The following is a 23,157-nucleotide window of genomic DNA, read 5'->3' as shown; positions in this document are numbered from 1 at the left end:
ATGGGAGTTTAGTAAACTGAAATGTCTCATTAATCCAATTAAAAGCTCAGTAATATATGAGAGAATATTTTTATTCAGGAATCTAAATGCCATACACAAATATGGTGTCTTGGATTCTAATATATCTCTTGACCTATTCAGTTGCTTTCTAGACCGCTTTCTTCCTGAAGAGCGAATATTCTTCTGCATGAAACCACTAAACTGCAAACTGAAATAAAACCTCAAGGGAGAATATAACCATATTAACTTCCCAGTTTCTGTATATGTGGATTTGCAGGCTTAAATTTCTGATTTTGTAAAGATTTGGGGTCTCTTTTTTTAAAAAATTTGCTATGAACATGCACATGACTCTTACATTGAACAAAATGCTCTTTCTGACCACAAATATCTAACATCTTAGTTGTTACATTTCAGAAATGCTGTTGGACTTGATGATTCTCAGTCTTGATAGGATATATGTTTAGATGTTCCTGAACTGATCTGGCATATAGTATAAACCGGATGACCTTTGTGGCTTGGACACACCTAGGGTAATGCAGTTCTAAAACAATAGGTTTGCACAACGGTATTTGCTCTTTGTATGGGTAGGAACAATAGCAAAGAGCAGTGTCCGTGCAGGCTGAGGCCTTATGCTAAGTGTGGCTCTTGCTTCACAGTCTTCTGCAGTTAAGCCCATGTCTACAACCCCTCTTTTCCTCTGATGTTGTTTTCCATCCCAGAGCTGATGTCTGATGTTTGGGATGGGAAAAACACCGTGGCACTGTATTGCAGCTGTGGGTGTTCTGTTCCTCAGGCAATCTCTGTAAGACACTTCCTTTAGTTGAGTCTCACCTCTAGGTTTTCTTTGCCATCGTGAGACCCAGTGTGCCATCTGCATCCTCTGATATATATGATGCAGTAGTACATTATGCATGGAAGTAAAAAAAATAAAACCCTGCTTCTGATGCAGCAGCATCATTAAAATTAAATGGAGCTGCTGAAGTGTCTAATAAATTAGAAATTAATTAGCTGGAATAATAGCTTCATTGCTCCTAATAATTTTTTTTTAGTTCTAGGTTATCAGCACAAAGGCTTTTTTTCTGTTTGCATGTTACTATTTATAAGTAACTTTCTATAATTTAATTTCAGCTTACTAGTGCAACTACGACATTTCAAGGATTTAGATGCTGAGGAGCACATAAAAGAATTTGCAGCAAAGTTATTTTTAATACCCAGCCCGCCACCAGGACCACTCCACTTGGTAATTACTGATGCTGAATTTCATAATTACTTGAACATTTTGTCTTCTAAAGCACTAAGATGTTTTCTGTAATTTCTGTAATCTGTCAGGTCAGAGATTGTACTTGCTGATACAAAACTGATGTCAGTACCTGTGCTTTGAAAATACGGCTCTGCATTATTAGTACATAAAATAACGGAGTGACCAGGGTGCAGGCTCGAGCACTGGCATTCCAGTTGGTCACGTTGTTGCATCTTTAATACTGTTCTGGGAAGGATTTGGCTCATGCCAGCTATTTACTCTCCAAGATGATGCCTGGATATGTCTGGGGACAGCACGCTCTAGCTTTTGGTTTCTAGAGGGGCAACCCACATAATCTCTGCTACAAATGGGTGACAGCTCCAGCCTGTAACTACTCTGTAAGAATGGAAGCTTCCCTTCTGCCTGAACGGTATGGCATTGCTGTCTCATTGAATAAACATGTATGAACTACAGTAAATCATATAACTATTACTCGACCAGAGTGTGGGAGTTCCACATCTGGTGTCTGATATCAAGATATGTGGCCTGACATGGATGCTCATGGCTGTCATCCTGGTTGTGTGATGGGTGGACGTGCAGCTGTGTGACTGAGAAGTAGTGCAGTCTCTGCGAGAGAGAAGAGGCCAAGGAAATCAGTTGCTGGAACAACACATACAGCTCTGGACCTGTTCTCCTCTTTGTCCGAATGAGTCTGGGGAAGCAGAACAGTGTGTAGTGGATTAAATGTTCTGGTGAGTGGATTAAATGTTCTGGATTGGCTGTTGCCTGGATAAGACCTAGCTGAGAGGAGCAGCTCGCATAAACATTTGTATTTGGTGTAAAAGCTAGGATGTGTGGGCTGTATTTTCTTCTTTATAACCATTCCCAAGTCAAGCTAGATGTTAGCTGAGTCAGTGATTTTGGCACACTGTCTCTTTTGGCTGCTGAAATGGCTCCTAGGGAAGCAGTGCTTCAGCCATGGGCTTCCCCTGAGCTGCTTTCCTTGACCCTGGGATGGGGGTTTAGGAGCAGAGCTAAAAATAGCATAGCTGGAAAATTGAATGATGACTAAACCAGCTTCTAGTTATCTGAATGATTGGCTAAACCACCTGGGGGTTGGGCCAGATGAGCTCTAAAGGTCCCTTCCAACCCAAAGTGTTCTATGATTCTACGATTCCAAATGCTGAAATATGGAGCACGTGCAGGATCTGGCCTTCCCGAAGTTTGAGCTGGAGTATTTGGAACACTGAAAGAGCTCACTTGTTTTGTCTTGTTCTGTCTTCTTAATCTGAGCACCTGTGCTCAGTTATTTTGTTTGTATTTTTTGTTTCCTGTTTGAATGTTATAAATACTTTTGATTTCCCAGTTGTATCTACAAATACAAATTCCGTTATTTTGTTATGCTTATAACAAAGCAAGTTTAATTCTATTAAAAGAATATGTCTATATATTTTTAAAGCTTTATTGCCTAAACAACCTATGAGAATGAAAGGAGACAAAGTCTATTTTAATATTTCCCTGTCTTTCTATTTCAGTTTTCTGCGGTATTGAAATATCTGTCTTCTTGCTCTCAATACTGTTAATAATTTGTATTTGGAACTAAAATCCCAAATTAAATGTGTTGTGGGAACGTTTTCATTAAGAAGTAAATGGAAAACCTCTGTTATTACAGGTATTTAATATGAAACCACTTCAAATAATAATTCCTTCACGAGAAGATCCAGACAGTCCAATTATTGACTTGGATCTTCATCTTCCATTGCTGTGTTTCAAGCCAGAGCAGGTGCTGCAGGTAAAACTAAATGATACTTTAAAAGATATTAGAGATTGACAGTACTGGTAATTTGTGGTTTAGAAAAAATCAAGATGTTCAGTTCCCCAAAAAGCATTATAAACCCAGGAATCCAAAATAGGGTTAGTTCTGCATATCAGAAATAAGGCACAATAAAATGTACTGATTAAGTTATTTTGTTACTTGTAGACCAGGTTAGGTTAAGTCATATTGGATTGCTTTCTCCTGTGGTTTAGCAACAGGTGCTAAATTTTTTAAGAATATATTTTAAATACCCAAGCCGATTGAGAGATTTTATTTTGAATTCTCATTCCGTGCATTTCTACAAGATTAATAAGAACCTGTTTCATGTGTAAGAAACGGACCTGTAGGATGGATTGGTAACAGTTGGCACTCTCATAAATGAAGTGTAAATGGTGTAGAAAGACAAGAAAATACAATGTGCACATTATGAATAAAACTTCCAACTGAGACGGTCTAGTCTGTTCTATTCTAAATCCTTGATGGTCCTCTGCAACTGGGGTGTCTTGAGCATTGGAGTTTTATGTGTTAACACCTCTGCGAAATGTCCCATGTGTGCCATTAGTCTTCTTGGCTTGAATTCATCCTACCAAACCTGAAGCATCTGAGTTTGGTGCTTCGATGCCCTTGGGTCCGTTTCGATCGGAAGAAAAGGGTGGAGACCTCCAGACAGCTTCCTGAATTGCTCTGTGAAAGCGCTGCTGTCCAGTGGCACTCAAGGAACCTCACTTGCTATCATCTGGTTTAGATATTTGGCTGAGATGTCCAAAACCTAGATGGTCTTTGTGTTCACTGTCAAAGACAAGTTTGCTTTTATTCTTCATCTGGGTACTTTTTACAGGCATTTTATGGTCTAATACTGTGAAAGAAAGGTGACGGGTGTTCTTAGTAATTCCAGCTAAATTCTAACCTCGTTGACAGTGGTGGGAAAACTCTCATTGACTTCCACTGTCACTTAAATTTTCTCTCCTTTTCTGTTTTCTTCTCTTCTTAGTTTTGTAAGAATCCTGAAGTGAACTTTATTTGAATTTATAAATATGTGAGGTAGCTATTAAAAAACAGGACTTGTGAGGCTGAGTTTCACAAGCAGCTGAAGTATTTGTGCATATCTAGTATCTTCTAGATATAACGCTTTGTAAACATTTAGCATTTTGTTTTTTTCCAGATTATGACCTGTATTTTGACTGAGCAGAGAATAGTGTTCTTCTCTTCTGACTGGGCTCTGCTGACACTCGTTGCTGAATGCTTCATGTTGTACCTTCATCCTCTTCAGTGGCAACACACGTTTGTGCCTATTCTGTCTCGTCACATGCTGGATTTTGTAATGGCCCCAACATCTTTTCTTATGGGATGTCATGTTGATCATTTTGAAGAAGTAAGCATGGTATGTTTTAGACTGTTACCACTTACGCTGTTCACTGTCAGTGTGTTTGTCCCCTTACTTCTTTGAGATGCATCTAGAAACTTGCTTTTGTTATTTATTTGTGTGAGAAGTGAAGAAATTAAAAGTAGTGGAACCATACTGATGTGACCACTGGGTTATTGAAAAAGCTTATTGTTATATCCCTTTCCTTTTTTATTTGCAGGATAATATCCTGATTTTTGTGAGCTCACGTTTCATTTGGGGAAAAATTCTACTTACCTGTTGTTTGTATTATGTGAAAAGTTTCCCTTCAGATCAGTGAGGTTATTTTTTGCTTGTAGTTGTGTGGGGTGAATTAGGTGCCTTTTTCAGGCAGGCATCTGGGTTAAGAATTGAGCATGCAGTTGAAAATACTCTAATGATGCTGCTGTTCCCTATGATGGAGTTAAGTATTTAATAAAGTAAGAAAGAAAAAGCAATGTAAAGAATATAATCTCACAATTTTTCTGAGGGTTTTTTCTCTTCTTTTTTCACCAAGCCTCTTTCAATGGCTAATGTTAATCTTGGTTACTCAAAAAGATGTAAGAAAAAAATCAGCTTCGTAAGGCAGGGCTAACGTGAATATAATTTTTTGAGAGTGTCGCATAGGTTTTCTGTAAGGAAAACTGTGTGTTACATTAGATTATTCCATCTGATCATAAGACAAAGTGAAACTGGACCATCCAGTCAAGTCCAAAATGAGCAAAGAATTAAGCTGACACAGGCAATTGTTTAAATTGTTTTTTTTTTTTTAATTAGCAGTAAATGATGTCACTATCAGGAATAAGTGCAGATTAGAAAACACACTTTGATATAATTTGAAGGATTTTATTTGTTTATATATACTGTGTTACAGTCTGATCTTTAAGGTTATGAAAATTGCAAGGTGAGAGATCAGCATGGACTTTACCTCCATGTGACTTTTTGTTCATTAGCGTCTGTTTCCATGTTTGAGATTCTAATATATAAACACTCCCTCTCCCAGTCACCCCACAGGGTAAGTACAGGAGTAAATGCTGTAAATAGGCTTTTAGGGAGCTTCTTTGCGTACATATATATGGTTTTGTACATATCTTCGTATCTGTACCTTTTCCAGGATAAGCTTAGAGATTCAGTATTAATTTAGTACTGTATGAAGAGCATATTAGATTACCAGATGTTTGTGTATGGAGATTAATATCTATTCATTTAAAGGAATTTATTTTTCTTGAAAGTAATTGTGTAGTTATCCATATGATCTTCTGGTTGGGAGGGGAAAAAGTCAGCCATTTTCTGGTTTGTCATCTTGCTGAAATAATTCTTTGCCTGAGAACTATTATAAAGAAATAAATGTGAACTATATAAAGAAGTAAATGTTTTCACAGTATAGGTATATTTACAGTCATTTTGTTTTCTTTTGTTTTAAAGGAAACTGAAGACTTAATTCTAATTAATATTGATAATGGAGATATTACACATTCAAAAATGGCTGAAGAGGAACCTGAAATTCCAGATGTTCCAGCAGAAGCAGCAGAAACTTTCATAAAAAGGTGAAAAGATGTTGAAGTTGTGTTTATCATAGTGCATGCTTGACCCTCTAAGTTTTTTGTTTTGTATGATTTATTATTATTTCATTCATATAAAACCCATTGTATTTGATAAGGAGAAATTGAAAATTTCAATTAATTAATATACAGGTAACTTTAACCAGTTGTAACCGTGTTATTTTGCAACACCTGGAATGCTTGTTTCTTTTTTATTACTGAAACGGATTATTCTCTGAACTTTACTGCTCTTTGCAAAGACGACTGAGTGCACTGTCATTCACATGTAGGACTAGTAGGACTTCCAGGAATCTCCTTAGCTTGTCAACACTTGCAAATCAATCTTGCACTTTCTGTAGCTGTAAGATGCGTGAGGCCTCAATGACTTTTTCTTTAAAAGGTATGAAAGAAGTCATTTGCGTTAGGATTTAACTCGATGATTTTCTACTCTGTGTAGAGTGGAGAGCCTTCAGCTGCATTATGATCTAGAGCTCTGCCATCTCCGAGCCAGCACAGATCTCAGTGAACTCCAAATGCGTAGAAGGGCTTGGCAACAGAAACTGAATACAGAAGTTCAGCAAACGACTTTGCAGTTGATTGTTAATATCTTCAGGTGAGTGAACAAAGTACTTTTTTTTATTGTAAGAGCATATGGTACTGGTTAAGACGCTTCCATTGTCACTGAATATATTCTGATTTTGTATTACTTTATAGATGTTTCGTAAATCTCTGAAGTTTTATGAGGGAATGTGAGAAGGAGGTCCTGCTAGCCTGGTGGAGTATCAGTAATTAATGTATTCGGGTACATACACATTGCTAGGACACCTTAGATAAAACTGTTCTAATTTTGGACTTCTATGGCTTTTATATGAAGTTTCCAGGAAGAGAAGTGCAGTCCTCATATTGTGTAATTCAAAAAAGCTTAAGGCGCAGTAGCGATATCACTTTCTAAATGGGCACGGTCTTTGTCACTCTTGTTAGAGGAAAATGAATTTGAACTGGGACAGGGTAGAAGAGCTGAAAAAAGGATTGGGAGTTCAGACCACCTGGGTGCGTGTTGGTTAACTGAACAGATGCTGAGAATGGATGAGATGCCTGGAGAGTGCAACCACAAGAGAATGAAGGAGGGCAAGGAGCTGCTTAAGCTCGAGGACAGAGTATCGGCACAAGAAGTGCCTGGTATTGGGTGTGGTTGGGACTGACATGTTAATAAGGTGTGGAGTAGGTTTTGGGTTTTTTCTTCTAGAAAAAGATCCAGCTATGCTAATTTTTCTTTTTCGTAATCTAACGTAATGTGTTGATAGCCACAGCTGCTTTATCTTATCGCTCTGGGTACTGGTTGTGAATTCTACTATTATTTGCTTGTATTTGGGGAGGGAATGAAAGCGTGATAGGTGATTCATACAAAAAAGTGCAGCAAATGGATGGCTGGTTTGCCTATGCTGCGTTTCTTTTTTCGTAGATACTAACATAGTTGCACGTGAAAATGAAACTGCCTAGCTGGCGTTTCTGAAGGATCTGATTATATGGGCGGGGGTCTGCAGACAGCTGTGCAGATAACCATCCCCAGCTATTTCTTGCTGGAGATAGTGTTCCCCTTCGCATCAGCTACCTGATTGCTCACGTGAATGCTCCCCAGAAGGTGCTGGGTTAATCTGTATCATCCAAATACCAGTTCCCTGTTAACCTGCTGGCTTCTGTTGGACCAGCTTAGGGAGTGTTCCTCTTCCTCTGAGTGGCTGGGCCCTCCAGGAGGGGACAATAGCTGCTGGGTGTGGGGGATAGAACAGGCTTTACAGCAAGCTGGATATGGAAACTGAAATGCATTTACAACCTGCTGTGCCACTGCTGTGGGATTTGGTGGATTTCAGTGTTTGGCAACAATATGTTCCAGATAAAGATGAGGAGAAATGCATTTTGCTGCTGACAGCTTGAACTCTTCAACGCACTAAACGCTTGGCTACAAAAAATGAACAGATGCTGTGCTCTCTAAGAGATAATACGTTGTGCAACGAGGTTGATTCTTCTCTTGCTTTCTTTCTCCTTTCCTTCAAACTTTTTTCTTCTTTTTTTTTCAGCCTTGTTTCTTCTGTCTTCTAATGCTATATCTACCAGCGTCCAGGAGTGAAGTAAAGCAGATCTCCAATGCAATTGTGCTGCCAGTTGCTACTGTCTTCAGTGAAGCACTGTAGTATTTTTGTGTGCGTGGAGGTTCCATGTTTAAAGCAAACAATGCTAAATTATGTAGAATTATACAGAACTGTATACTTTTACCAACCGTCTCTTGTGTGGCTAGATAAACTGGTAATGTGCTTTTATCACTGATTTATGAAAGACAAGCAATGTATAGACCTGTCAGTTCTCTGCATGGGTATGAGATTCCCCTCTTGTGCTTACATTCAAGTTTTAGCTCACCAAATTATATTTCCTTCATTCACATATTTTAATGGGAATTTCTTATTCCTCAGTACCCAGGAAGAGTAGGTGAAATAAGATGTAATGATGAAAGGAGCCCTGATTTTAGCCACTTGCACGTATCTAGCTTAATTAACTTATCATTTCTTACTCACAGACTTCAGAGAACAGCTTTTTTTTTCTGAAAAATTCCCACTTTCTGCTCATGAAACAACTTTTTCTGGCTCACATTTCGGGCACAGAAGTTGCTACTGATGCCTGGTTTTCCAGGAACAGTACAGGGCCTCTGCTGCCTGCAGTGACCATGCATAGACTAAAATATGCATCAGTTGTTTTTGGTTTAACACAATTTCCAGTTATTGCTGGCTTTATGAGCAGCGTTAGAGAGTGCAACAGAAAATTATGTAACTTATAATATTTCACATGCATGTTACAGATGCAGTGTAATGGGACAGTGTGAGGTCAGATCGCATCTTTCAGATTCCCTATGCAGATAGGTACCACTTGTCTTTTTAGTGCTCCAGATAGGTTGTATGTGATTCAGGAGCTGTATATGTAAATGTAATTCCAGAATTGAAGCATAGGCCATGACTCAGATATATAGATTCTCCTCCATGGTTTACTAAAATTGATCCCACAGACTCGAAGTGAATTTGCAGATTTGAAATGGCAGTGGCAGCAGGTAGCCTGTCCTACTTCTGTAAGGAGTTTGCATTCTTTTTGTGTGGTTCAGTAACTCACACTTGTTCGTTAAAACTGAGTTTGCCTTCTGGTGCTGCAGCATAATTCTATTTTGCCTTCTCATGCTGCAGCATATTTCTATTTTGCCTTCTGATACTGCAGCGTATTTCTTGTAGTACCAGTGGGCTGCTGCTATGGCAAAAGTGCAGTTTGCTTACAAACCGTCAAGCACATTTATCTATTTATTTATTTTTGTCTCCAGGGAAGTAAAAGACCATCTAAATTATGAACATAGAGTATTCAACAGTGAAGAATTTCTGAAAACAAGGGCAATCGGAGACCAGCCATTTTACAAAAAGGTAAATTCAGTGTTAAACATGTTGTGATTCTCAGTTACTAAAGTGCATTTTAGTATTAATGTCAAAAATTAATAGAGTGGTCACAGTTTTCTGTGTGGTGTTGTTGAGCCACCAGCTTTTCACATCATGCTTTACCAAATTTATTTTATTTACTGTAAACAGATAAAACAGTAGATGGCGTTTTGGAGAGCAAGATACTATGTAATTCCAGAGCAAATTAAATGTAATTCCTCAGGGGTGAGATTAACCTGTGGCAGATGGTCAGTAAAGCTACGTCTAAACTGTATTTTAAGCACAGGCACCTGTCCAAACTGTTTGGACTGAAGCCCATTTGTAGACTTGAGTTTTCAGCAAGCCTGTGAGCGCAGCAGAAGGGAGCTCAGATGACACAAATCAAAGTACTTGCTTTATCTGCAACCTGAGGAACAGGGCAAGGAGCTGACGATGCCTGCTTGGCTCCAGGCCACGAGCCTGTCTCCTGCAATGGGTCACAGCGAACGCATGCTGCTGACTCTGAGCACGAGTGGCAGTGGTGTCCTTAGGGCAGCAGTGTGACGGGGCATGTGGGACGTAGGTTGATTTAGCTCACATGTGCTTTACCAGGTGGTATAACCATAGCTGATTTACTATGTGCTGGTGAAGCCTGTGAAGTAACACTCAAATAGCACATCGCCTTGGGCCAGGCCCAGTAGTGCTGGAGGCTGAAGGACAATCTGAAATCCTCACTTAGTTTTTCATAGACCTCCTGCTAACTCAGCTTATTAGACACTTATCTGGGTTGGAAACAAGTCCTGAGTCCCTTTTGCACATGCCCTGATGAGCTTGACCCTTCTGTTAGCGTAAACTTGATCTGCTGAAGCTTGGAAATGACTCAGTTTTCACCCAGTGCATGCAGTGAACCAGGTTTTTGTGAAGGATGCAGACGGTTTTCCTCTGGAGCACAGACAGTGCTGGTGCCTGAGTGTGCCTTTTATGTAATGACTTTGTATATCTTGAGAAAATGGGGTGGGTTTAATTTCCTCGTTAAAAGGAGAGTGTCTTTGTCACCAGGCTGTAGGATTTAGAGGAGTTCTCCATGCCTTTGATGTGGGACTGTCACGGACCATCAAAGATTGGAGGTCGTCTGGGCGAGAAGGAAGGAGAAAGGAAGGGGGAACAGAAGGAAAGGAGCAGGGAGAGCAAGAGATTAAGAGTATGCAGGTTCCTGTGAGAGTGTCTTGCAGTGTTAGGGTACTATGCCCAGAAGTGGGAAGGTTACATCAAACTGTTTGCACCTGGTTAAATTAATATTTGCCTTCACAGAATTAAACTAGACTGTTGTGTCTGCGAGAAACAGAATTTACGTGTTTTGAGCGTTTGTGTCTAGCCACGTGCAGTGTTCTACAGGAATTCGGTCTTGACACAGCAAGCCAAAATCCAAAGTTGTAAACTCTTGTGATTTTTTTTTTTTTTTTTGAGTGTCGTGATTATTAACCAGATTAAAAGTTTACGTTAGTTAAATGAAAAAGTAGTTGTTTGGAAGACTGTTACCCTGAAATGGGAGCGTCTATGGTCAATAACTGGTTTCTGAAGGGATGCAAGACGTGTTTCTCAGCTGCTTTCACCCTTTGGTGCAGTTTACGTAGTAGTTTTCAACAGAGACTGTATTGAGTAGTTTCTTATTCCAACCAACTGTAAGACATGTTGTGCTGTTATTTAAGGGTCTCAAAAGTAAAACGTTATGGAGTTCTGTCTTCCATTTTTGTGGTGATACTGTAGCTTGTTTAGGAAACCTGTGGGTCAAAGCAAAGCTTTAACAAGGACATCTGCCATGTATCTGGGCATCTGCCATTTTACATTTGCTTTTAATTTTGTTCATGGGTGCATATGAAAGTTACAGAGGTTTTCTTTGCCACTAGCATTTGGCGGATGGATCTCTGGAGTAACAGTTTTACATCTGGCAAAGAGATCAGTTCTGGGCTCCCCAGTTCTAGAAAGATGAGGAGCTACTGGAGAGAGTCCAGCGGAGGGCTACGAGGATGAGGAGGGGACTGGAGCATCTGTCCTGTGAGGAAAGCCTGAGGGAGCTGGGCTTGTTCAGCCTGGAGAAGAGAAGGCTGCGAGGGAACCTTATAAATGCTTATAAATATCTCAAGGGTGGGTGTCAGGAGGATGGGGCCAAACTCTTTTCAGTGGTGCCCAGCAACAGGACAAGGGGCAACGGGCACAAACTGAAGCATAGGAAGTTACAGAGACCCACAGAGGTCCCTTCCAACCCCTAACATTCTGTGATTCTGTGATCTCTTCATTAACATCAACAGGCCGTGGTTAACATCTTTTTTGTTTCCTGTTTTGTTTCCTACTTCAAACATATGATAAGAAAATCATAGAACCATAGGTTGGAAAAGACCTTTAAGATCGTCTAGTCCAACAATCCACCCAACACCACCAGGCCTACTAAACCATATCCAGAAGTGCCACATCTACACAGTTTTTTGAATACCTCCAGGGATGGGGACTCCACCACTTCCCTGGGCAGCCTGTCCCTATGCTTCACAACTCTTTCAGTAAAGAAATTTTTCCTAATATCCAATCTAAACCTCCCCTGGCGCAACTTGAGGCCATTGCCTCTCGTCCTATCACTAGTTACCTGGGAGAAGAGACCAACACCCACCTCACTACAACCACCTTTCAGGTAGTTGTACAGAGCAATAAGGTCTCCCCTCAGCCTTCTCTTCTCCAGACTAAACAGCCCCAGCTCCCTCAGTCGCTCCTCATAGGACTTGTTCTCTAGACCCCTCACCAGCCTCGTTGCCCTTCTCTGGACACGCTCCAGCACCTCAGTGTCCTTCTTGTAGTGAGGGGCCCATAACTGAACACAGGATTCGAGGTGCGGCCTCACCAGTGCTGAGCACAGTGGCACGATCACCTCCCTACTCCTGCTGGCCACACCATTCCTGATCCAAGCCAGGATGCCGTTGGCCTTCTTGGCCACCTGGGCACCCTGCTGGCTCATGTTCAGCCGGCTGTCGACCAACACCCCAAGGTCCTTCTCCGCTGTGCCGCTTCCCAGCCACTCCTCCCCAAGCCTGTAGCATTGCATGGGGTTGTTGGGACCGAAGTGCAGGACCCGGCACTTGGCCTTGTTAAACCTCATACAATTGACCTCGGCCCATCAGCGCAGCCTGTCCAGATCCCTCTGCAGAGCTTTCCTGCCCTCAAGCAGATCGACACTCCTGTCCAGCTTGGTGTCATCTGCAGACTTACTGAGGGAGCGCTCAATCTCCTCATCCAGATCATTGATAAAGATGTTAAACAAGACCGGCCCCAAAACTGAGCCCTGGGGAACACCACCTGTGACCGGCCACCACCTGGATTTAACTCCATTCTCCATCACTCTCTGCGCTTGGCCATTCAGCCAGTTCTTTACCCAGTGAAGAGTACACCCATCCAAACCGTGGGCAGCTAGTTTCTCCAGGAGGATGCTGTGGGGAACAGTGTCAAAGGCCTTAATAAAGTCCAGGCAGATGACATCCTCAGCCTTTCCCTCATCGACTAGGTGGGTCACCTGGTCATAGAAGAAGATCAGGTTGATCAAGCAGGACCTGGCTTTCATGAACCCAAAGTTTCTGAAAATCCGTTTAAAGGAGATGCCAGTGTGTGAAGGAAATGACCAGATAAGTATCTCATTTTACGTGAGTGACAGTTGCCAACCTTGGCAGAGTATCTGGCAATTCAGCGATAACAACCTGATGAGTCCTAAATAGGAGATAATGTTTGTTGGACAAAGCTTGCAAACATTCTTAAAAGCAAACAACAAGGAAAAATTAAAAAAAACCTGTTAATACATCATCAGGAGAGAAATTAATCAGAAATGTTCTGACCAGGATATCAAATGAATAAAAATAATTAAAATAGTTTCAGTAGCAGTTTCTAATGCTGTAAATGAAACAGTGGCAATTTTATGAAAGGAAATTTAAAATTAATTTAGATTTCAGATGTGCACATTTAGGAAGAGGTTTGAGCAGTTGACTGAAATACTATTTAACATAATGGCAGGTTTGCTTTCAAGCAAATCTTTGAAGTTAACACAACATGGAGTAGTTACTAATGGTATTTACAATTCTATTAAGAGAACTCCAAAAACCATTAGAAAGGACTCTTTCAGCTCCTGCAGCTTGTCATCTCCTGTACATAGAATTGCCAACAAAATATGCCATCTACTGGCGAAATACTTAAAAGCAGAAATCTTTGTGCTTTTGTAGATGCCATTTTACAAGGGATGTTGCAAATGGATTATTAAGAGGCATCGTGAATAAGATTGACCTGTTTGTTGGTGAAACATTTCCATTAATTTCAGAGTACCTAGATTGCTTATAAATCTTTCTCATCTGCTCTTTAAAAACATCACAGAAAAACACTGATAGCTGATCAGTGGCTTTGTGGGTTTGTTTGGTTTTTATTCCTCCTGTGATAAACTCCAGGACCACCAAGGGTACTTTTGGGCAAGCCTCTGGGATATATCATGAAGTAATTTTTCGCAGTTACGTTCAAAGATACAACTGTCTTTGAGTAAGTTTGTAAAGGCTGAAGGTTGTGTAGTGACAGGATTCCAACAATATTGTCTCCTGATGAAGTCTGCATTTGATTTTCTGAAGGGATTAGTTTTCTGCATTGTTTATTTCAAACAATGCTAAGAGCCCTGTTCTTGGATTAGCATTTAAGTAATATATATATTATATTGCCTGAAATCCTAGCTTTTAGCTCATTTAAAGTTGCAATGGTGGGAGATGGTAGCTTTCTGTTTTTTGTAATTCACGCTTGGCACTTCTCATAGTGTACTCTATCCTAAAAGCAGCAATCTGACCTTTTAGAAATTATTTCTAGGTGACATCACAGTAATTACCTTAATAGGGATCAAGCTGGGGGGAGGGATTACTGGGGGAAAAGCTGACTCCTCTTTTCGGTTTGATGACACAATGTTAGAGTGCCACAAACTTCTTACTCCAAACCAGAGACAATATTAGCGTCACTTAGGTGTAGGCAGAAAATATACTGTTAAACTTCAGTAGCTAAAACTTTCTGTTTTGGTTGCTATTTCTCATTTTTGTTTGGTTTCATTTTTTGGAGGGCAGTCTGAGATTTCATGGTATTTGGTTATTTGCAAACAGTAGGTACAGAAGGTGAACAGAAACCAAGTTCTGTTGTTGAAGCTTTCCAATATTTTTGGTTTAGTGATTGCTAAATTGGACATTCTCTACTTTGCATAGGTAACTATAATAAGAATGAGCAAAACATGCTAATAAAAATGTAATTTGTTGATGATCCACAGTTAACCAGTTTGTGTCTCACAGGTTTTAGAGACCTACATGTTTCACTCTTTTCTTAAAGCTCGTCTGAACAGAAAGATGGATGCTTTTGCTCGACTGGAGTTGAGTACCCAGTCTGAAGAGGACAGGTAAAGTTTTCTCATTCCTGATTCTGGTTTTTAATCAGTGTTGATATCAGTGATAAAAGTCCTTTTGACTCTATTGGTATGAGATCAGGTCATCTATAAGGTTCCAACTAACTGATAGGCCATTTTATTAAGATTACTGTGAAAGGGTGATACGAACATGTACAGCTGTGGCTGTTGAAATTGTGAATTGTTACTATAATTGTAATTTAATACTGGTGTACAAAAATAATTACAATCAAGTAGTAATTTAGTGTGTAGGTATACTGAATTTTAAAACGAGATTTTTATTTTTCTCAGATTAAACTTGATGTTTACCCCAAGAAGACTGACTATGGAGAAAATGGCTTCTAAAAGATTTAATCCACAGTACCTGGTCAGTAGGCGTATGGTAATCAGTATGCCTAATCTGCAAGATATCAAGCTGCCAGAGGGCCCTGCTAGAAATTCCTCACTCCGAAGAATAGAAACAGGTGTTGGTAAGGGAAAAATTTTTTGAACAAATACAGTGTTTTTTCTGTTGTCTTTATGGGTGACATCACTGAATAATTTTCACAGAAACAGTGTCAGACGCTGGAAAGAAATGTTGAGCTGGGTCGTTTTGAGCTGGGGCCTGTCTGTGCTGCTTCTTGCATGTTAAGTCAGTCTGTAGCCTGCTGTAAATTTTGCTCTGCTGTAAAAGACTGAATGCTCACAGTAGGATTGATATTGCAGAATTGTTTCCTGAGTCAGTAACCACGTTCGGTCCTTAGCCACCTTATGTCCAGTTCTCCACTGGCTTCAAACATATCGCTGTTAACAAAGCAAGTCCTACAGAAACGGAGTGCTTGTTTTTGTTTGTTTGTTTCCTTCCAGAACTGATATTATCAAATTAGGGAATATTCTGATAATAAGGACGATGGATGTACAAATATATTTGTGTCCCTAGCACAGCTGTACTCTTACTTGAATTTCATGCGATGTAATTCCTTGTTGCTGTGATGGGGATTCTTTTTGTTGTTTGTAGTATGGCGGGTTGTGAAGATATTTGCTCTTTTACTCACTGCTTATACTAATCCGTGTACTTTTTTTGTTTGTTTGCTTTTAGCTGTGAAAATGCCTTACAAATCAGTCAGTACCTTCAAAATCCCAGAAATTCACTTTCCTCTGATGTTCCAGTGTGTTCACTCCTACTATACAGACTTCTTCAACCATCTCAGCAAAGCTATAAATACCTTACCACCTGATAACTCAGCGTTGCTGGCAAGGTACTTCTACCTCCGGGGACTTATTAGCTTGATGCAAGGGAAACTACTCAATGCACTTTCTGACTTTCAGAACCTAGATAAAACAGACTTAAGAATTTTCCCAACTGATCTTGTAAGAAAAATAGTGGAAACTATGTCTCCTTCTGAGCGTTCTCAAGCAGACCGCAAACCTGAGCTGAAGAAGCTGATAAGCCGAGTGATGGAAAAACAAAGAGAAGTTATGAAAATAGATGACCACGTAAAACATTTTGAATTGCCAAAAACACACATGCAACTGGATGATTTTGTGAAGCGAATCCAGGAATCTGGGATTGTGAAAGACATAGACACTATACATCGGTTATTTGATGCCCTGACAGTAGGTGAGTACAAGATACATTTTTAGTGACCATCTGCATTGGTGCAATGACAATTTCAAATTGTTTTTTTGAATGATCTGAAATAAATTTTCTGTCTCCAGTTGTTTTTCTTCTTAATTATTATTCAGCGTATTCTGGGCCTCTAAAAACTCACAATATGTGAGCTTTATGGACAATTTTATTTAATTAGGATAATTGTGGAGAATAGTTGTATACAAGAATGTCTGTACTTGCATCCACAGTAAAGACAAGAAATATGCTTCTATTTGGGCACACAGTTTACAATTTTTCAGGTTGTGTAGGTGAGGTAGTTTTGTGGTCTGATGGCGTGCGTTCTGCTTTGGCTTAGATTATAAGTAAAGTGAGTACAAGACTGTCGTAGCTGCTAGTGGAAAATACCTCTGTGTTGTAAAGCCAACGAGGTAACATGGCAAGGTGGCAGTCTGTTAAAAATAAACTAAAAAAATCCAGAATTCGAGTAGCTAATTAAATTAAATTCTTCTTGGATGGTCATCATAGCAAAAGGAGAGGTGATGTTTATATTTGAGAGAACTTTCTTCTCTCCTGAGTGAGGTCAGAATCTTGTGATTAATTTCTAAAAACATAGTTTGAGACTGCTTTTATAAAATACTATTCAGTTATCTTTCTGTGCCTAGTTACGCTGGTAACTGTTATGTTCTCTGGCCACAAAGTATTAAACATAGGTCAAAATAGCAAGACTTTCTGAAGCCAGAGGTGGCACACATCTTGCTAGAATTTGTGTTTGTTTGAAATTCTGCTGTCCAAACAGATGAGTTCTTAGAATAATCAGTTACATAGAATACCTATCACTGAAGTCTTTGTCTGTTATAATTTTAGCTTTTATCCCAGGTTGGTGAGTATCTGATATTGTGGTATTCAATAGAATAGAGAACTGGAAAGTCATAATGGAAAATACTCACTTTGGTAGGGAAGTACAAATCCTTTCAGTGGGCTGACTGGATTTTTGACATGAATGTAAAAAAGCAAGACTAGCACAGTGTTTGCTCTCTCATTCCGTAGAGTAAGGTGGAAGGGAGGATGCCAGATGTATGGGACCCATGGCCTAGGCTGACTACAGGGGAATCTTCTCCTGTCAAGAGAAGAAATGTTTTCCAGGCCTATGTTTTTTGTAGTTTTTGCACCTTGCTTACGCATTGTGCTGCTAGAGGCACAGTTGGAAAGTTATTATCTTTTTAAAGCTATCTTTCTGTGCAAATCTGTACAATTGTATCTCACAGTAAACAGGTTTTAAAAATCTTTTAGGACATCAGAAACAAATTGATCCTGAAACATTCAGAGATTTCTACAACTACTGGAAAGAAACTGAAGCAGAAGCTCAAGAGGTGAATCTGCCACCAACAGTTATAGAGCATCTAGATAAAAATGAATGTGTCTACAAGTTATCCTGCTCAGTTAAAACTAACTATGGTGTAGGAAAAATAGCTCTGACCCAAAAGCGCTTGTTCCTTTTGACTGAAGGAGGACGTCCTGGCTATGTCCAGATTGCTGCTTTCAGGGATATAGAGGTGAGCATCAAGTAACTTCTTGTTCTCTTGCATGCCAATGGATATAGCCCGGGTTCCATTCTGCAAAAAGATGTGTCTCTCGAAAGTTTCAGTAAGGAGTATGGGAAACACCTCTGAAGTCAGTAACTTATGAGTGATGAGATAGAATTCTGGGTCTTTGGGCCAAAAGTTTCAGAGCTGATGCAGTACGGTTTGCAAGGTGCCAAGATGGCATAGAACTAAAATCGAGAGGCCGTAACCTCTAGAAGGATAGAAACGTGCAAAGCGCAGCGCATGAGATATAGGGCTAGAGAAGCTTAATAACCAGAGTCTGAAGTGTGCTTGTTCGACTGTGGTGTCAGCAAGCCAGCTTGTACCCCTGTGGAGCGAAGTCTGTATGATTTGGAACTTACATTTTCATAACGCCATCTCTGCTTAACGTTGTGTATGGACACTTGAAATAATTAGCTGTAGCTAGAAACAGAGAAAGTTGCCCTGTGGGTGAGTGCTGCACCTTATCTGTGATTGCATGGTACATCCTCCTTGTTATCTTTTTTTTCATACCTTCCCAGGATGTGAAGAGCACGACTGTAGCTTTCCTTCTTTTGAGAATACCTACTCTGAGGATTAAAACATTATCTAAAAAAGAAGTCTTCGAAGCTAACCTTAAAACTGAGTGTGATCTCTGGTACCTGATAGTGAAAGAAATGTGGGCTGGAAAGAAAATGGCGGATGATCACAAGGTATAAATGTGGGAATTTCTAACCAAATAAGTATGAAGTATGTGCTTCTCTCTCTAAGTAATTCATACATCAGTTTTAGCATTTCTAGGTTTCAGTGAACAATAGCTAAGTAATAAACTTTTTTTTTGCTGTTGCTTCTAAATAGAATGCTTCTGGAATAATACAAAAAAAAAGAGAGATTACATTTAAAAACAGGGTATTTTTTGTCATCCATTGTCAAGGAACTTTTCGTTTCATCATTAGTTCCGTGAAATGGTTTCTGAAGTTCACAAGGTATGAGAATAGTGATTCTAACTAACAGAAAATTTTCCCCACCTTGCTTTAAAATATAATGTGTAGAAAGAGCTTTGCCATGCTGGAACCCTGGTGACTATAGATCCTTTCAATTAATAGAGACAAATATATTCTTCTGCCACAGAAACCTTGCAAAAAAGGATCATACAAGCAGGGTTTCCATTTAAACCATGTGATTCTTCCTGACTGCTGAATTTAATAAAGAGCTTGGTGGTTCTTCAGGAAGGATTTGAATCATTTTAGCCAAGGTGAAGCATAATGCATATTTCCCTCCAATGAAGAAAGATCCAGCCTGAAAATGGGTATCCATCCTGTGTCCACTGTATGTTTCCCACCAGTGCCATTCATATGGTTTCGTTTGCACATCCTGCCTCAAGACTGTGCCAGACCTGAAGTATTCTTTCAGTGTAATGAATTAACACCGGCTCCTGGCTCCCCGATCCGTGACCTTGTGTGGGAGAGGAACGCGTGATGTGGGAGTGGGGCTTGACTGCAAGTAGCAGGAATTATGCCGCAGGGCAGCAACTGGCTAGTGCTTGTGCCAAGCATGGCGTGCGTTGCGATTGTTGAACGAACATGAAGGCTTGTAAGAACAATGAGCCATAGATAAACTACAGTAAGACTTTCGTCTTTAGGATCCTCAGTATATTCAGCAAGCGCTGACAAACGTTCTCCTGATGGATGCTGTGGTTGGTGCCCTGCAGTCCTCCAAAACCATATATGCAGCCTCTAAACTGTCTTATTTTGACAAGATGAAAAATGAAGGTCAGTCACATGGCAGTGCTACAAAGCCTGCTGTTGTTGCGTTGTCTGTCTCCGCTCTTTCTGTTTATGTTCTGGTTTTCAAACTGATTATCTGTAGAAATATAGAAAGATGTTAGTCTGATTGCGCTTTCACAGGCGTGGTTTATTAAATAGTATTAATAGACAGCTTAGAGTGGGGTGTTTTTTTTTTGGGTCTGTGCATCAGAACCTTAGTTGGTGTCTCTGTGTTGGATGCTGTGGTTTTGTTTTGGTTGTTTAGACTGCTTTGGTGTCGTATACATAGTTCTGCTATCAGAATTCATAAAAATGGTGTTTGGGATCTCCTAGTCAGCTAAGGCTAGAGGGAAAGAAAGTGAGAAATGTGAATAAATGGTGCAGAATTATTATTTCATATGAATTATAGATTTATTTCAGGCTTAAGTGTGCACTTCATGACCTTTTAAAAATCTATTTTAGTGCCTATGATGGTCCCCAAAACAACTTCAGAGACATTAAAGCACAAAATCAACCCCTCAGCTGGTGAGACTTTTCCACAGGCAATAGATGTCTTGCTTTATACACCAGGTAAGGTGATGTATTGCTTGCTTTATGTTAACCCGGCTTTAATTAGCCTATAAAGCATGTAATCTCATAACACCTGGTATTATGAGTGCCTGATTTTGTTCACATTCTGACATGCTTTGGTTGTGTGTTGAATACTAAAACAGAAAATCATTAAAAATGAACATTAATATTGCATATTAAGATACTCCAAGGCATAGCTTTCACGGTCTTAATTTATCTTCCTGTGTGTATATGCCTTGTAATAGACTTCAATTATGTGTTAATGGGCTAATTTCTCATTAAGACTTCTGCCTCGTTGATTGATCAGGGTGGATGAGTGATGCTCCACCATTGATGAATGTTCATTGTTATTTTTTTATTTTTCAGTAGAGTCATGTGGGGGTTTTTGGTTGAACGACAGTGCAGGGTATATTGTACCACCTCTTGAAGTCCCAGCCAGATGTATGTGCCTGTGACTCTCGTTGTGTAGTATGGGATCTAACGTACTATTCAGCGCGTGTAACTGGAGTCAGTCGCTGAAGAAAGCAGTTTCAATTTCCTTGTGAGCTTTCCTGTGATACTTGGTACATTTATAACTGACCAATTCAAAAGCATTGGAGAAAAAAAAAAAAGAAAAATTAATGACTGTATGCAATGGGCATGAAGTTAGGTAGCAGATATATTAATTCTGGAAGTTCCTAACTCTTAACTTCATAAACTTACTAGTCTTCTGCTGTAAGTTCATATATAATTCCTAATATTTGGGCAATTTGAGTCAAAAGGGCAAGTTGGTGGAATTCCAAAGTTAAGAAGCAGGCAGGAGCAACTCTACGTGGGTGGGTTTTGTGGGTTGCATGGTGCTTTTCTTTCTTTGTGGTATGAGGCTTCGAAGCGGAGCTCTAATGGAGCAGAGAGCAGGCTGCACAGGACCTTGTCCAGGCGGGTCTTGAGTATCTCCAGAGAAGGAGACTCCACAACCTCCCTGGGCAGCCTGTTCCAGTGCTCCGTCACCCTCAGAGGGAAGAAGTTCTTCCTCATGTTCAGCTGGAACTTCCTCTGCTTCAGTTTGTGCCCATTGCCCCTTGTCCTGTCACTGGGCACCACTGAAAAGAGTCTGGCCCCATCCTCCTGACACCCACCCTGCAGATATTTCTAGGCATTTCTAAGGTCCTCTCTCAGCCTTCTCTTCTTCAGGCTGAACAAGCCCAGCTCCCTCAGCCTTTCCTCATAGGAGAGGGGTTGGACTAGATGATCCACAGAGGTCCCTTCCAACCCCTACCATTCTGTGATTAGTTGTATTTCATAGGGCTTAAAAGCCTCCCTGCAATCCCAGTTCGCTAAGTACTTAGTCATCAATGAAAAAGATTATCTCTGCTCTCATTAACTTTGAAGTGTAAGATTTAATCGTCAGGTGAGGTCAACAAATGGATGAGAACAAGCACAAATTCATTGTGATAACTGTGTTGTTCGTTAGCTGGTGATGTGAGTTCCACAGCGGAGATGCGTTTTGTTAGAAAGCTGCTCTGCCTAATAATGGTTTTCCCACGTCTCCAAAAGTGGTTTATTTTCTTTTACCGCTCTCATCTTCTCTGCTTCATTTCTAGGGCATCTTGACCCTTCAGAAAGACTTGGCAATGCTCATCCGAAACTATGGTGTGCTTTAAATGAGGGGAAAGTGGTGGTCTTTGATGCATCTACCTGGTCTATTCAACAACACTGTTTCAAAATGGGCCGCTCTAAACTGGTAAGCCTGACACACGTATCGCAATCGCTGCTCTAGCTTGGTGGTTTTGTTGCTATTGTCCCTGAATCACTGTCGTTCCTTAAAAGCTGTAGAAAGACTCTTGAGTTGTTCAGGCTTCCATTATCTTGGAGAAATGGAGATTTATGAGAAAAGGGGAAAGGAGAGCAAATGGATTCCTAATCACAGAATCACAGAATGGTAGGGATTGGAAGGGACCTCTGTGGGTCATCTAGTCCAACCCCCCTGCCGAAGCATGGTCACCTACAGCAGGCTGCACAGGACCTTGTCCAGGCGGGTCTTGAATATCTCCAGAGAAGGAGACTCCACAGCCTCCCTGGGCAGCCTGTTCCAGTGCTCCGTCACTCTCAGAGGGAAGAAGTTCTTCCTCATGTTCAATGAAATAAGTCAGCTGGTGGCAAGTGATGGATTGGATATTGGAAGGGTCTGCTGGCCTAATGGCCTGGGTTCTTGGGGCAGGAAGGCAGGTGTGAGACAGTTGAGGAGAAAGAATAATGGAATCAGTATAAAGAGAAGATGAGAAGGGGAGCCCTAAGAATAGATGAGAAGTCACCTGTGCTGAAGAACGGGAAACTGGAAAGGTGGAAAGAAAGAAACCAGGTGGATGAAAGAGAGATAGGGCTCCAAAAGAAGATGACTCAACCAGCAGGTTAAAGAGAGCTGCTTGTGAAAGACCATCTGAAAGTAATCACAGAATCACAGAATCACAGAATGTTTGGGGTTGGAAGGGACCTCTGTGGGTCATCTAGTCCAACCCTCCTGCTGAAGCAGGGTCACCTACAGCAGGCTGCACAGGGCCTTGTCCAGGCGGGTCTTGAATATCTCCAGAGAAGGAGACTCCACAACCTCCCTGGGAAGCCTGTTCCAGTGCTCCGTCACCCTCAGAGGGAAGAAGTTCTTCCTCATGTTCAGACGGAACTCCCTGTGCCTCAGTTTGTGCCCATTGCCCCTTGTCCTGTCACTGGGCACCACTGAAAAGAGTTTGGCCCCATCCTCCTGACACCCACCCTTCAGATATTTATAAGCATTTATAAGGTCCCCTCGCAGCCTT

The 23,157-nt window shown here is 40.5% G+C and overlaps 1 protein-coding gene across 3 annotated transcripts in view; it reads left to right on the top strand.

Moving 5' to 3' along the window:
* The window catches only part of DENND3 (DENN domain containing 3), a 43,753-nt gene that overhangs the window by 12,656 nt on the left and 7,940 nt on the right, over positions 1-23,157 (top strand). For 2 of the 3 annotated variants that reach the window (XM_075415493.1, XM_075415494.1), the window contains 14 exons: positions 1,129-1,240; positions 2,913-3,032; positions 4,219-4,437; positions 5,863-5,984; positions 6,436-6,591; positions 9,337-9,433; positions 14,767-14,870; positions 15,168-15,346; positions 15,955-16,476; positions 17,758-18,020; positions 18,572-18,742; positions 19,672-19,801; positions 20,258-20,365; positions 21,949-22,088. In XM_075415493.1, coding sequence (XP_075271608.1) covers positions 1,129-1,240; positions 2,913-3,032; positions 4,219-4,437; positions 5,863-5,984; positions 6,436-6,591; positions 9,337-9,433; positions 14,767-14,870; positions 15,168-15,346; positions 15,955-16,476; positions 17,758-18,020; positions 18,572-18,742; positions 19,672-19,801; positions 20,258-20,365; positions 21,949-22,088 — 2,443 coding nt within the window. Of the gene's footprint in view, positions 1-1,128; positions 1,241-1,909; positions 1,993-2,912; positions 3,033-4,218; positions 4,438-5,862; positions 5,985-6,435; positions 6,592-9,336; positions 9,434-14,766; positions 14,871-15,167; positions 15,347-15,954; positions 16,477-17,757; positions 18,021-18,571; positions 18,743-19,671; positions 19,802-20,257; positions 20,366-21,948; positions 22,089-23,157 lie in introns of those variants that run through there. The other variant, XM_075415495.1, reaches the window with a different exon arrangement.

Source organism: Opisthocomus hoazin, chromosome 3 (genome assembly GCF_030867145.1).
Source record: "Opisthocomus hoazin isolate bOpiHoa1 chromosome 3, bOpiHoa1.hap1, whole genome shotgun sequence".
NCBI lineage: Eukaryota > Metazoa > Chordata > Aves > Opisthocomiformes > Opisthocomidae > Opisthocomus > Opisthocomus hoazin.
Note: the sequence above shows the minus strand (reverse complement) of the source record. Positions and strands in the feature narration are given on the sequence as shown.